Source organism: Leuciscus leuciscus (assembly GCF_965113295.1).
Source record: "Leuciscus leuciscus genome assembly, chromosome: 6".
Lineage (NCBI taxonomy): Eukaryota > Metazoa > Chordata > Actinopteri > Cypriniformes > Leuciscidae > Leuciscus > Leuciscus leuciscus.
This window is the reverse complement of record NC_138730.1, coordinates 37,451,492-37,467,978: the sequence shown is the minus strand read 5'-3', so window position 1 is coordinate 37,467,978 and position 16,487 is coordinate 37,451,492. Positions and strand designations below refer to the sequence as shown.

General features: G+C 38.7%; 1 protein-coding gene across 3 annotated transcripts in view; it reads right to left on the bottom strand.

Annotated features, from left to right (window-relative positions):
- The window catches only part of arhgap12a (Rho GTPase activating protein 12a), a 36,691-nt gene that overhangs the window by 10,818 nt on the left and 9,386 nt on the right, over positions 1-16,487 (bottom strand). For 2 of the 3 annotated variants that reach the window (XM_082173512.1, XM_082173513.1), the window contains exons 2-4: positions 15,010-15,702; positions 1,416-1,673; positions 879-1,010 (exon numbers count right to left, since the gene is read on the bottom strand). In XM_082173512.1, the coding sequence (XP_082029638.1) occupies positions 879-1,010; positions 1,416-1,673; positions 15,010-15,633 (1,014 nt within the window). In that variant the 5' untranslated portion in view covers positions 15,634-15,702. The remainder of the gene's footprint in view (positions 1-878; positions 1,011-1,415; positions 1,674-15,009; positions 15,703-16,487) is intronic. The other variant, XM_082173514.1, reaches the window with a different exon arrangement.

Genomic DNA, 16,487 nt, shown 5'->3' with positions numbered 1-16,487 from the left:
CTGGTTCTGAAATTGTCCACTTTCGACCACTTCTAGAGGTAGTCGAAAACGCTTTCAACCAGATTGCTTTCGTAGTGTAGACGCTCATGTGGCTGAATGTGTTAAAACAGCCACAAAAGACACCTACTTTCTGCCTACTGACCTAATGCGTAAACATTATGGGAAGTGCGCTAGCCAGACTGGATTTAAACTTTGTCAGCAGGAGACCCAAGTTTGGTTGAGAGGAAAAACATAAGCACAATGTTCTGTCAGCATTCCTGATTTCTAACATGGCAGAGCAGAGCAGAAATGAAAGCTGTTGCTCTCTCTGTGTTTCTCCATCATCTCCGGTCACTTTCATATGTAATTTGCATGAGGATATTTCGTCCATCAGGTCGAAAGATCCCAAAAAAAGACCAAATATTTACCCATCTGTAGACACTCCCCTTGAAGAAATAAGAGACAGAAGTGGTTGAAAGTGGACAATAGAGACGGATTAAAACACCAGGTGTAAACGGGAATGTGTCTCCCACATCTACTTGTGATCTGATTGACCGAAAGTGGGTCGCAAGACCGCTCTGAGTGGGCCGCGGCGCGTGCAGTCAAAAAACAACATAAAAAAAATAAAAATCTAAATGTTTTCTGATGCAAGACTTTTATTTTGAAAGACATGAAAAGCGTGAAAGCTGTGGATTCATCTGTCTGAGAAAAACGTGTTGTCCCAAATCAGTAAGGCTATAATCAGGCTAGAAATAACTAAATCACAGCTTATTGCCAGCACAAAATAAAGCAGTGCAAATAAAATATATATATATATAAAAAAAAAAATTCTTCATTAGTGAGGTTAGTAAGAAAAAAACGTTCAAGCAAGCACTAACACACTGAGTTTGTCTTTGTACCTTCTCATTAGTATAGTCAGACACATACAGAGTGTGTCCATGCTCATCCATTTCTTCAGACCAGCCTCTAGGGGGCGAACCGTACTGACTGTCTGATTGGCTGCTCAGACAGTTTTCCTCCGATGACAGAACCTTCACCCAGCCACCCAGCCAATCACAAAAAAGCAAAACGAGTAGAAATGAAGAAAAAGAGAGAAAAAGAAAGTGAAATAGTTAATTAAGAGATGCAGACAAGGAAAAGAGAGAAGAGAAACAAATCACCAATCAGTCACAATCAACCAGTTCCCCACAAGATTTGAGAAACTCAGTTACCCAGAATGCTTTGCGTGCATAAAACATACAGCAGGTAGAGAAAGAGTTTAGCTATCCCATTAAGCATTTCCCAAGGCCACAGAGGATATTTCGTCCCTGATGGAGTTATTCCCCTTTGCAAGCCACATTTGATGATTTGATTGTGTGTGTGTGTGTGTGTGTGTGTGTGTGTGTTTTATGCGTGCATGCATCACTGTCTGTTGTAAAGTGTCTGAGGGTGTGTACCTCAGTGTCAGTCATTTCTTGTTTCCCCTCTTTCCTGGTGAGGCTATCCCGTGCCCGTGGGGGTTTCCAGGTCCTCTCCTGCGTGCTGCGGTTGTAGTAGAAGAGTCTGCCATTCTGGTCTTTGTGAGTCTCCCAGTCGCCAATGGTGTGGAGCGGAGAGGAGGATGGCAGTGGAGGGGTGGATGACTGAGAGATCTTCAGCTCCTGCAGGTTTGTGTAGACAGGAGAATCAGGCCTGCCCTGCCCTGAACCTAAAGTCTGCATAAGAATAGAGGGAGAGAGAGAGAAAGACAGAGTGAATCAATCCTTAGAGTGAATCAATCCTTGGAGTTACAGCACCCGTCTCCCAACATTGCTGCCCCCTCAGATGATGACACCTTATGCAACAAACAATTGACAACTGTATTGAAAACTGTATAGAAAAACAATGTATTACATGTCTTACATGATATGCGTCAGGGGTTCTCAAATGGTTTGTCCATGGGACCCGCATTTTCCCATGGTCAAGCCTCGACCAGTGTGTGTTTGTGTGTTTTTAAAAAAAGCAAATTTTATATATACATTTGGCAGGTTGGCAGGTGTTAATGTCAAACCCTGTATATACACTACATTGCCAAAGTTTTGGGATGTCTGCCTTTACGCACATTAACTTTAATGACATCCCATTCTTAATCCATAGGGTTTAATATGGAGTTGGCCCACCCTTTACAGCTACAACAGCTTCAACTCTTCTGGGAAGGCTTTCCACAAGGTTTAAAGGGATAGTTCACTTTGAAATTAATTTTTGGTATGTTTTAGCTTACCTCAAGGGCATCCAAGATGTAGGTGTCTTTTTTTCCGCAGTAGTTTCAATTTTTATATTTTTAGGTCAAACCGTTCTTGTCTGTCAGTCATAATGCAGGTCTATGGTCATTATCTCAAAACACATGCACAGAGTCCAAATTAAAACAATTCCCCGTCGTCCAAATTAAACAATTCCCCATCGTAAGTACACATTGATGGCCTAAGACACGAAACGAGCGGTTTGTGTGAGAAAACGAACAGTATTTATATCGTTTTTACCTCTTATACGCAGCCATGTCGAAGTGATCTGATCTGACGTGTACGCAGACTGGTGCATAGATATATACACTAGATGTCGCCTTAAAGACATTCGTTCAATGAACTGCCGTAGACAAGGCGACATCTAGTGTGTATATATCTATGCACCAGTCTGCGTACACGTCAGATCAGATCACTTCGACATGGCTGCGTATAAGAGGTAAAAACGATATAAATACTGTTCGTTTTCTCACACAAACCGCTCGTTTCGTGTCTTAGGCCATCAATGTGTACTTACTAGGGCTGTCAAAATTGCTCAAAAATGACGTTCGAATATTCCCTCTAAAAAACACACGAATATTCGAACTATTCGAACATCTGGTTGCGCATTTTTTCAATGACGCGCATTACGTCAATAACAGGACAAATTAATACAAAGAGACATACATAACTTGTATAGGTAGTTAATTTAAGTTTAAACATATTTGACAATGTATTACCAACACAAAACCAAGTAAATAAACTAATGGCCAAGACCGCAGACCTCAGTCTCGCTCACTCGCAGGCACTCTCTCTCTCTCTCGCGCCCTCGCGCTCACGCTCTCTCTGCTCATAACGGTTTAAATGAACAACAATAAGCACATGTTGAGTGCTGATCAAGAGTTTTGTGCAAGCAATTTAAGGTCGCGACTCTTGCCCCAAATATAGCAGGCTTCATTCAGTGATTGAAACAAATGTATTAACATTAATTGAAGTTTTACAGTATAGAACCGACATTGAACGCTCCGAGCGAGCTGTGCTGTGGTAAACATTGAACTTTTCTGTTTAACTTTAAATAAAATGAGGCACACAATTCCGAGAAATGTGACAATAAAGAACTTTTACCCTGAGGTTCATAAAAAATAAAGTGCTATTAAAAAAGAAAAAGGCTACTTACATTATTGGTGCTTGTATTAAAAAAAGGAAAAACTGACTGCAATTTATTCCATTTTTCTTTTAGTGCACTGTCAACTTTCAGCAGTGCGACTCGTGTGACCTGTCCCTCAAGCCTTGTTTATACTCGACGCGTCCGCACGAGCGCGAATCGCCCCCTATCGTTTCAAAGAATAGTACAACGGCGAGCGCGTCGAGTAAACGCCTCGTCCGTTTGGGGAGGTGCGCGCGCAGTCTGCGGAACAAGGCTTCAGGCAGCGCGCGCGCACTCTCAAAGCAGACAGCCGCGCCTCTGCTTCCGCGGGCGTGTTTTTCCATATTCGAAATTCACATTCGAATATTAATTTTCACGTTCGAATTTCTGTTTTTTAAAACTATTCAAATATATATTCGAATTTAGAATATTCGTTGACAGCCCTAGTACTTACGATGGGGAATTGTTTAATTTGGACGACGGGGAATTGTTTTAATTTGGACTCTGTGCTTGTGTTTTGAGATAATGACCATAGACCTGCATTATATGACTGACAGACAAGAACGGTTTGACCTAAAAATATAAAAATTGAAACTACTGCGGAAAAAAAGACACCTACATCTTGGATGCCCTTGAGGTAAGCTAAAACATACCAAAAATTAATTTCAAAGTGAACTATCCCTTTAAGAAGGCCTTCTCATCCAACATCAGTGCCTGACCTCACAAATGTGCTTCTAAACATTTAGAATTAAGTTTTTTGTTGTTGATGTTTCTTGGCCCACCAGTTGAGAAACACTGATCATAGGCACACTGATTTTTCTCCATGTCAAAGTTCCTGTTATAGGACCTGTTAAAGTTTCCGTTTTTCCAGATTTTTGCCATATTTTCTTGATTGAACAGAAACCTAAATTGCAGTAATGGCATCTGTGGCAACCAAAAGTTCTGTGTATCCCTAATGCTCAGAGAAACTGATTCGAATAGTATTTTCTTTCTATTGCTACGTGACGGATATTATGAGACTAGAACAATAGAGTCACAGTCAAAGAGGGAAACAGAAGGGATAGATTAGAGAGAGAGGGAAAGACTGTCATTCATACCTGAAACTATTTATGGAAGAACCTGCACAACCACATTCCAGACCCTTACAACACACATCTGAATGCTTCCTTTACCACAAGGCATCTCGACAAGATTAGATTTGCAATGGATAAAAAGTTGTTTAAACAAAATAATCTGGATGAGGAAAATGGAACAAAGTGAAACGCCAAGCAAAAAAGCACTGAATAAAAGGAGAGAATTTATGACAAACCTCTATGCTCACAAAAGGATGAAACAGAGAGAGGTGGAGGGAGAGAGAAGGTGAAAAATTGTGTCCGAGCTTGTCATTCAATCAAACCTGTTATACAACAGCCTCATAGGTAATTTAATTATGACTAAGCACATTAGAGTAAGTGTGTGTGAGAGAGAAAGATCACTTGATTATATTGTGAAGCTATTGAACGTTTTATTACAATGTGAATCATAATGCATGTGAAGTGCACCAGTCCAGTCCATCACTGCAGTGTCCGAAACAAGGTAATGAGCTCACATCAATGAGTGCATAGTGAACCAGGATGGCACTTAAGAGGATAATGTCATCAGATTAAAGACGCTGCCTGAAGCGCACAAACATACGCTAATGGCGTGGTGCAATTAAACCAAGTCAGACTTTTAAGGTCAACATGAACCCAAAGCAACATTGAGAACCTACACCCGATACCCCAAAAGTTATCATGTGATCACAACGATAATGTAAAACTTCATTACATTCCCAATTACAAAAAAAAAAAAAAAAAATTATGAAAATCTGTGTCAGAGAAAGAGTTGTGTGCATCAGGGATGGAAATTAGCACCCGCCACCAGCCAAATGCGGGTGATTTTGTGTTGTGGCGGGTAAATTCGCTTCACCTACCGGCCACCGTGGCGAGTAAATAAAAATATACTGTTTCACACAGACGGCGGACACTTTTAGAGGACATAAGTGTACGCTGAAATAAAGTCTTTCACCTCAGAAAAACGGACTTTCTTGTCCTGTCACGTCAGCCGTTATCCTGTTCTCATAGCGAACACTCTTCAAATGCACGCGCAAATGTGGCGGCGCGCGCTGTGTATCGCCTCACTGTATATAAAGTGCAAAAATAAACTACGAGCATGCAACGCCGTTACGTTGTAAATTACACAAAATAAAAGTAATGCAGGGATGATTTTCATTCTATTCACCAGGAGCAGTTTCCATGGTTCATTAATAGTTATTGTTAATATTGTGTATTCACCATGGTAACTGTCGTTTCCATATTAACTCCAAAATGGCACTTTATTTTTCTTTGTGTTATTTTTTATATTTTTAAATGACTGTGGTGGCTCAGACCAACATTGTATTAACAAAAACTAGTTTGGAACTGCTATTTAATAGCTTTAGCATAGGCCTAATGTTTATTTATTAGTACTAGTCTTTACTATTAGTCATATTCTTACAATTTATGTTAAGTAAAGGGGGACAGTACTTGTGTGTGTGGAAATAGCCAGTTTCAATAAAACTACTTGTGACATGTCATATTTGGCTTTGACTTTGACTGAACATTTGCTCTCACTTTGCGGAAAAAATATCGGGATATATATCGTATATCGATATTCAGCCTAAATAATCGGGGTATGACTTTTGGTCCATATCGCCCAGCCCTAGTTTCATTGTTGGGACTAAAAACCTAAAACTGGAAGCCATAAAAGACCACGAATCATTCAAATGCCACATCCAGGTAAAAAAGATAAATATATATAAGAGAGAAAGAGAAAATGTCAGTATTTCATTGAGACTTGAGATTAAATAAACTGCTTAAGTATTGTAGATCTTGTAGTATTAATTTTCACATGCAGTTACACATTGTCGGTTAAAAACAAGAAAGTGGCTGGTAAAAACATTGAGTGGCTGGTAGATTTTGAAATCCACCAGCCACAGTGGCCGGTGGACAAAAAAGTTAATTTCCATCCCTGGTGTGCATCATAGTTAACAACCATAAACATTAATTTCAGCCTGCTGGGGCCATTAGGCTCATAGTAGTGATGACGTGTTGGACAAAGCGACCACAAAATTCATGTTTTATCTATCTGCCCAATAATGTGCACTTAACAGTTTATGATCTAATATTCAGTACAATTTTCATTAAGTATAACAGCAATATGCTAATTTAAACAGTAATATTTACAAAACATAACTATAGACATAACAAATCCCTTACTTAAAGTAGACCCAATTACGCAGTCTCTCATGTGCTGAAGCAGGATTATGTAATGCTTAGAGTGTGAAATATGAAAATGTTGGGGGAAATTTTTTTGTTGTGGAAACAAACCACTGAATGTGGATGAATGAAAGATGAATGGTGGTACATGAAAAGCCAGGGGCTATATAAACACACAACTAGTTTCCACAATGGAAACTCACCAATAAAGCATTTCAAACTCACTGAATAAAGATCAGTAGACAAAAACATGCATCACAACGACAACAATTGAATCTAAAAAAAAACAAGCAATGTATAAACACAAATGATCGCAAACACAAAGGGTAGTTAATAAAAGCATATTAAGAGAGAAGCAAAGTGTTTTTTTAAACTTTAAACAAGCCTGTTCCTGATAATTCAAAGCACTATTGTATATTAGATGGGTGAGCACCCAAGAAACCAGCTTGATGTTAAGAGACGTGAAGAAACAGCCAGCAGGTGGCGTAATGCTCACCCTCTATGTCTAAACATGACATCATTTCTTTCTAAATCTTGCCAAAAAAATCTTCTAAATATTCTCTGACCCTATGGCCAGCTTTCAGCTCCATACCAGCTTGATGAATAGATCTTCAAGCAAAAGGAACTGGATGAATATTTAAATGCTACGTACCGATCCGAACTCTGATTTGTGATGCAGCCTGATTCATAATGACAACCTGGTGTCTCCAAATGTTTTTTTCTCAATTCTGTCACCCGATGGAGTTTGGGTTCCTTGCCACTGTTGCCTCTAGCTTGCTTAGTTGGGGACGCTTAATATTCAACAATATTATTGATCTGACTGAACTGACGCTGTTGTATGAGAACTGAATCAACACTGAACTGACTTCAGCTGAACAACATCTGTAAAGCTGCTTTTAAACAATCTGTATTGTATAAAGCGATATTATTAATTAAGATGACTTGACGGATTCGCACCCCTGCTGAACAGCTAATCTGAGCTTTCCCTGACTGGCTGAAGTTTCATCACTGTGAAGGCAAAGTCATCACCATCGTGAAGAAGCTGTAGGCTTGTTTTTGCATGCAACCAGAGAAGAAATAACAAAAGAAAGAAGTATTATCTTTATAGTACTTTATGATACCCAGTCTTTTTAACATTAAATTCCTTCTCCAAACTATGGTACGATATCATTTCTAACATTTAGTAGCAGCATAGGAAATGCTGGTATGACATGCTCCAAGTGAATTTTTTTTAAATTAGAGCCAAAAGAAGAATCGGGAGCAGCACTGAATTGTACAGTGTGTGCAAAATTTTGGTAATAGAAAACAGTACAATCATGTACCTTAATGTGCCTTTATGCGTATGCGAGTGTAAGGGTGTGCATAGCAAGGAGGATAGTGAGCAAGACATTGTGAGTGCTGGAATGAGGAAGTGTAAGTGTTCTTGCAGCAAGTCAGAACAAAATCCCTGGAATAAAGAAGAGAGCAAAGCTAACTCCATTTCTCCCTCTCTTTGCCTCTAACTATCTCTTGTAGCCCTCATTCCTTTCTCTACCTTTTATATATCCCTGTTTCTCTTTCTATACCTCTCTCTCTCTCTTAGCCTTTATAACTATATTCTAACTCTTATTGCCATGGCGAATATTTGTATATTTGTACTGCTAAAGGATTTACAGCTATATATAATAATTGACAAAAAGGGTAAAGAAGTGACTTTAACAAGTTAGAAATTAACGTATAAAAGAAAATATTAAACATACACTAAAAAAAAAAGAAAGTCAAATGTGGATTGTGGACTAACCCAACTGTTGGTTTATTTTTTTTTATTAGTTGGGTTTGTCCATATTTGACCCAAACATGGGTTGAAACAACCCAGCATTTTTTTAAGAGTGTACTAAAATAAGGAAGAGCATTTTGAAATTTGCGATTTGTCTTCCTCTCTCTTAACAACTCAATTTCTTCTTTCATTGTTCACTTCATTTTTTTCATAATTTCCTCCCTCATTCCACTGCTCCATTTCTAACATGAGGAGACTTAACACCTCAAATAAGCAGAACACTCTGTGCCAACATGCCCTAAAGACTCAGGCGAGTGTGTTTTTGTGCTGCTCTATAATAGACACGCACCCAAAAACACCAAAGAAAGAGGGAATCGAAGATAGATATGGTTCAAAAGAAGAAAAAGCAATTAAAAGGGACAGAGAACAAACAAGAGAGAGAGGGGGGAAGGATGGAAGAAAAGCATTTGAATATCACTCTAGAAATATAGTAAAAACAAAGTCTAAATCACACAGAAATATCCAGAGCCTGTCCAGCTCAATACCGTACACTAGGACCAAAGCATCCTAGAACGTGTCAGCAAGAGAGAGACATATAATCTGGTAATCTAATAATGTCTGAGTGAATCATTTTTGAGTTGCTCCTCTCATCCTATCACGAAAGGGTCATCTCTAGGTAACAAACGCAGAGTTTTCTTCTGAGTTTGTTGTATACAAATAGACCCTCTGTGGCCATTTATAGACCACATGGACACACACATCATGACTAACCTTAATCCACTACAGACCAGTCTTAGAGAGCTTCTCACTTTATTAAGAATAATCCTGCATGTATGTGTCCTCTGTGCTAAGGAGGATGGGACATAGATTATGAAGTGCAATCCTCCTTAGAGTGACCCTTGAAGCTAAACAGTACTCCGAGAAAGAGAAAGTGACCTTTGAACCTAAACAGTACTGTCTATGCAAGTGTGTCACAAGTTTGTTCTGAATATGAGCATAAGTACTGTTGCCTTACAAGCAGCAAGCGTTTAGGTCAGGTTAAAGTCAGGAAGAATGGACTGAAAATATAACCCAAGGTATACTACATGAAAAACCTTTGGGCAAGATGTTGCATAATATTTGATTACCTCATAAAACACACCCCACCGCCACAAAAACAAGTGCAAAGCAGAGTAGGCTAAACTCTTAAAGTGTCCTTCTGAAAATGGTTGGAGCAATAAGTGAAAGGCTCCACAGACATTAATCAATGGGAAAAGTGCAAGAACTTTGTTAGTATTTGGATGAAAAGAAATTCTGACAACAAAGTCCCTTTCAAGGCAAGTGACTCGGTTCACTTAATGGCCATCTCAGGAACACAATCAGGCAGCAGTTTTCAGGGCAGCACGTATATCTATCTACCTAACTAAAGGGGAAACAGTGATATCTCAAAAACTACTTACCAAACTCACATTTCAATAACAGATTTCAAATCAGCAATAAAATCTGACATGAATAGTATAATAAATTATGCTTCTTACCCTCAGATAACAGGGTAAGTTAATGCATTTAACAGGGTCCAGCCATTGTACAAGTGCAAAAGCTAAGCACAAGTTTCACATAAAAAAAGCAGGCGGCGACAATGAAGACCGTCTCTTTTATTTGGAAGGTGAGATATATTTTTACTGGATTCAATATTGGCCGTTTCAATTTCTCCTAGTCAACTGTAATGACTGTAAAGCTTATGGCTCTTGCCATTTTTGTCTGCAATATGCATAAGCTGAGAGTCTGAGACTACAAAAGCCCGACGTTAAACATGATACAACACCAGTTATTAGAGACACTCTCAAACTCAGCATTCACATCCAGAACTGACTCCACTCATCTGAACCACACAGAGATTTCAGTACAAACCTGTGCAGGGACACACAACGGTAAACCATGAGCTCACAGATGCTTTCTAAAATGAGAATAGGAATTAGCATTAGAATGTAATTTATTTGTATGCTTATGCCAGGGAACAATTACATTAAAATAAACCTTCACAAACAACACAGAAAGGTTAAATAAAGCTGTTGCAGTGATAAGTGATCCATGTTTACAGTGAAGTGTATTAACAGTAGCTATCCTGCAGTATTAGCATTATAGTATTATGTAAGCTACAGAGCAATAGGCCCATGGAGCAGTCGAACACTGAGATTCGGTCGACAGAGAAAACAGATTAAAACAGCTTAAAACAGCATTTCATCTGCATCAGGGCAGAGGAATCAGGAATCAGACTGTTTCTTTACAATCACATTATTACAGTTGAGTAAAATGCAAGACAAATTAAAAACACAGACACACAAGTGCCCAAGCCTGGTAATGTGTGTGTCAGCCTGCTTGTGCAGAGATTTGCTGAGTGTATGATTTCTTAAATTGTGTATTCTTGATATAGTGTGTGTGTGTTCTTCTCAGGCCAGCTGTCCACTGAACTGTTATGTATCAGAGCTTATGTAATACAGCAATTCACATCACACACATACACAACCTCATCACATCAGCATGTCATAGTAACTTAAAACAATAGCACATCATGTTCCAGCTCCAATTCTTTCTCTGACAACAACTGCAGTTTGTGTGTATAGAACAACCTGTGTGAACGTCTGTGCTGCAAATGCAAGCTCAACTGCATTTGCATGGCTAGAGAGTATCATAAGCATAAGTTGTTTAACACTGGACCCCATTGGCTTTCAGCGTATGGACAAAAACAGACCAAGACATTTTTCAAAATATCTTCCATAGAATAAATAAATACAGGTTTAAAACACACGAGAGTGAGTAAACAATGACAGAATGGTCATTTTTGGATGAATTATCCCTTTATGTATATGTGATTCAGCAAAAAAAGAAACGAGAAAACAGAAAATGAACTTACTATTTGTAGTGTAGTTGAGGTAGCCTAAATTTAGCAATTGTGCATGTGTGAGTATGTGTATTCATGCATTATATGTGTATTCATGCATAGTGCAGATGGAGGTGTGTGAGTGTGTGCCTGCGTGTGAGCCTTACCGGTTCCTCTGGGTACATGATGTCTCTGCAGTGCTGCTCTGTGCAGAATATCCTATAACGGGGGACGCAACAGCAAGCAACTCTTATCTGGGCTGGATGCAGGATGCTAGAGCCAGTGCAGAGCGCTAATACACAAAAGCACTCAAACAAACACAGAGAAACACTCTCCTCGCCCCCTCCCATTCAACACCATCACGTCATGCTGAACATCCCGACCCAAACTCTCTCTCACTCTCCCCTCTGTTCTCAGAGAGATTAAGCAAATCTTCATATGACCATAATAAAGACAACCCTTCTGTTCACATGCACAGATGATGGAAGGAACTATAGACTGAGTGTTTTCATCTCTTTCCTTCATCAAATTCTCTCTTCGATGTAGTACTGTATGTAGTTTACAAAGGTCTCCACGTCCCTGCAAGTGACCTTTGGTCACATACATTAACAGACACATTTGCACAAACAGAACACGCCTTGCTCAGTTTCAGAGTCTTTACCTATGACATATTGTAGACCAGGGGTTTTCAATGCCACAGACCCCCAAATATGATAACCCTCATGTGAGGACCCCCATTTTAAAATATAAAGGGCATCTATCTCTATAAAAACCCAATTTAAATACGGAAAATGTATGTTATAAATTTACAATTAGTTACTATTAAGTTACATATACATACACACATTCTACTCACTTCATTTAATTGTAATCTAATTTTTATTTACTTATATTGATCAAAATTATGTTTATGTATTTTGAACTAATTTAATCTATTTAGAAGATTAATAACTAATACATTATTATTATTGCATTTTATTTATTCTAATGTAAAATCATTATTTTCTTATTATTTACATAAGTTTTTCTCTTACAGGCCTCTAGTCAGTCCCTTTTGGCCCCCTTGTTGTAGACTACTGAAATGATGATGCCAAGACCATTATTTTGGTTTGAGGACTTCTGATGTTTACAGACAGTAGATTATGAAGAGATGGAAACAGGGTTGGCAAAAATACAGAGCAGGACATATCCCAAACAATCCCTCCAGGATTTCGCGATCGCAGAATTTAATGCAAAATCAAGTAAACTCCGCAACACCGGGACATCCAAGACTTTATATACAAGTGTTTTAAAAGGAAATCATTCATTCACAACCTACACTTGTCTATTATCATTTCAACCTGTTCGCTTCCAAAATGTGTGAGAGAGGCGCGGCTGTGCAAGTGATCCAATGCCTTGTTTATTTACGTGTCAAGCATGCGGGACGAAAAGAACGTTTGTAGATAATGATAGGCTACAATTGAACTATTTAATACTGAAAATAAAGTATATTGGGGTTGGGGAGTGCAATGTCACAATTTTAGATTGTGAACGATTAAAATGTCTCCACGATCTGCGCCCGCATCCCAACATACTTTACAACGCGACGTACATTCACACCACGTTTAGCAACGCAGTGGACGCTCATATGCCATTGCCGTTCTTCTCCATCACGAAAGTTTGCTCTTGACTGAATACTTTTAGTACCTTTAATAACAACCAGTGTATATTTAATTTATACAGTGTCTATCATACAGTGTCTATACAGTCTATATTATGTTTGTATTTTTTTTACATTTAGGCTATTCAATTTCTTACTTGAATGCTACTCTTAAATACACCTACTGTAGCTGACAATATTAATGCACTGTTTATTTAATTAATATCTTATATAAGAATTTTTTTTTAAATCGAGTACTCAAATCGTGACAGCCCTAGTCTTTACTGTAACTTTTGATCAATTTAATGCATACTTGCTGAATAAAAGTAGTAAAAAGAAAAAAAAATTGACCCCGAAACCTTTAAACGGTAGCGTAAGTGTGCTAGTAAGAGAAAGCATTTGCACCATCCTACACATGCCATGATGACACAACAGCAAACATTTGCTGTTTAGCAGAAATGCTTTGATGACACAGCAAGAGGAAAAGACAGAAAAACAGTGGGAGGAGATGATTAAAAAAAGCTTCAGAGAAAGGAAGGAGTGTGATTGTGAGAGAGAGATAGAGTAAGAGAGCGATGACTTCTAGTGTTGCACGATGTACCGGTACTAGGAAGGTATCGCGATACCCTGCTATTAAAAACGATACGATATTAACATTTATTAGTACCGGTATTTTAAGAGTGACAGTAAATAATAAGAGCAGTATTTCTTAATTTGCGTAGCTGTGTGACAGCAGGAGTCAGGACGTGTACATTCACTACTAAACAACGGAAGCAGAACAGTAAAATATATACGCGCAGCACTTGACAAAGAAACGTGCATGCATGAGAAAATAAAGCGCGGGGCGTGCTCGCGCTGCAGGGCTCAGACCTGAAGCGCGCGCACACGCCGTTCAGACAGCATACGATCGCGACTTCAGTTCTCTTTCGCGGACTATTAGGTTTGAATAGTCAAAATGATATGTAAAAATGCACGTCCTGGCGAGTATTCACGTAAACACAGTCGGGTATGTCTTTAGTGAACGTAAACCGTTTGTAAAAAGAAATCGTATATGTTCCAATCATGTATTGGATACGTGCAGGTCTTAAAGGGCCGGACCGGATAGACAGTCACCCAATGCTTAACTGAATAAATTTAATCTATTTATTAAGAATCAGTCTATAGTTAATTTATAGAGTGAAGACCTTATTGTTTCAGCTACAGAAGGTCTATAGCTTTCAAAAAAGAAATTAAGCACTGTTTATTTTATTTGTCTCCTATAGTATTTGTCATATTGTTTGTAATTTGCTTTTTTGCTTATTTTTAATTACAAAGATACAATTAAATTAAATATCAATTTTATAATTATAAACTTACATTTAAAAAATAATAAATGACTCGTATCATGAAATAAGATTTTTGTCATCCCAACCAGTTCAGAGTTGTGAAAGGTTTGTAAATGTTAGCATGATTGATAATAATGTGAATGTTGCAAACATCTTGGTAAGGACGTTCACACTGACATGTAATTATTATTATTATTATTATTATTTTTAATAAAGGGGAGGGAATGGTCATAAAGCAGGGCAGGATCATACTGGTTATGTGAGTTTTTAGCTTTTTAAAATTAATTTATAAAACAATGATTAAGGTCTGTCATATTTTTCAATTACTTTTACTGTTTTAGTTTTTTTGCCGTGGTATCGATTCAGTATCGGTATCGAGGTATTTTGGTCTGGTATCGTATCGAAGTCAAAATTTTGGTATCGTGACAACACTAATGACTTCACAGTAGGGCTTCATGATATTGAAGAAAAATGCGATATCTCATTAAATAATGCGATATTCGATATGAAAAAAGAGTAACTAAGAGTAACTAAGGCTAAATAGGAGTCGAACACCGTGGCATACAGGAATGCGTTTAGGAATTAAAATGTTTAGGTGTTTGTGTGCATCAAACGGACCATAAAAATGTGACAAATTTTATACAATCGATGTTCAAAAAACAGAAAATTAGCTAATTCCTTTCATCTAAATTGTTTAAAGGGGCTTAAGAGATAAGAATGTTCAAATAGACTTTTGGAAAGAGGGAAGCTAAAGGCATTCGCTTATGGGTTGGTATACAAGTGACTCTCACCTGTAGGTTATCAGTGGACCCGCTGCTGAGATCATCCCCGGATTCTGAATCATGCCGGTTCTTTTCCGAGCTGTCTCCCTCTCCCGTCAATACTTCTTGAATTGCACCTTTTTCTGGTCCTCGACCACTCTTCTCCAACTCTTTGTCTTTATCCCTCTCTCTATCCACTTTGCGACTTGGGGACTCTGCTCTGGTACGAGGAAGCAAGTCAGGTAAAGTGTTTGTTTGTGTTGGGGGGGCATGTCCCGTCGGGCTGCCCGGGCTGCCTCTGTCATCCCTGGGCGGCAGTAAAGCACCGCTGGAGGGAGAGACAGAAGGGCTCTTTTTGTTTTCATCTGGCCGCTGGATATCCAGGCCAGATGGTCGAATGGGTCGGCACGCTGCACTGAGGGGTTTAGGAGGGGGCATGAGAGCCCGTCGCAACTCTCGCACATACTGTGCTGGGACATAGAAGGGCTTATTGGCCTCGTCCTTGCGTACCTGCCACCAGTCATTATTGGTCTTCTTAACAAGAAGGTAACTTTCCCCCTGTTTAATGGTGATCAAACGGTCCTTGGATTTGTACTCATAGTCGTACTCCACCTCTATGTACATCTGACCTGGAGCCACCGAGCGTTCTGCCATCGCTGCCAGAGATCAAAGGTCAAGATCAAAGCAGGAGGAGAGGAGCATGGTGGGTTGATATGGAATCAGCTGAAGGAGAAAGGGAGAGAGATGGAAAACATGTTATTAGAAATATCAGTGACTGATGTCTGTATAAGTACGTGAAATATTTTGCAATTGCAAAGTCATGTCATTGTTATAGTAAATGACAGAAGAATTACAAATAAATGCTTGATCAAGCAACTGTCACTCAGTTTTATAGTGGACTCATATATATATATATATATATATATATATATACACACACACACACACACACACACACACACACACAATTAAATACAAATTAATTTAAATAAAGTTTGTGGACTGTGCTATTGGTTTTCCCATCAAAAATGGTGTCACTTTCTAAAACATGTCATTAAAAAAAACTGGCTTTTGAATTTGAATGCAACTCTACACCCTTGCTTCATTTAGTATACGTGGATCTATGAATATGCTAATTAGCCCCGCCTCCACTCAATCACACCAGCTCTACCTGATCTTTCATATCATCAGAAAAATATACCGGGATAACGGGCTTCTCTTGAGACTCCACTGCTTCAGAGCGCTCCTCGTTAATGATATGCTAAAGCCAGTCGGCACGTTGACCTGACTGGTTACAAGGTAGTTTGTAATGTAAGTAACACAGGCGATTTCAAACTGCGTGTCTTTGGCAGTTTTAAGGAGAAAATACTCAGCAATGGTGTTGACTAATGAATTTGCACATGGTTTGTCTTAAAGCACATTAAAAACACCACATAGACATATAAACAACATTAAAAACTTGATTTTCACCACAGGGGGACTTTAAGACCCCTCTCTCACTTCAACAG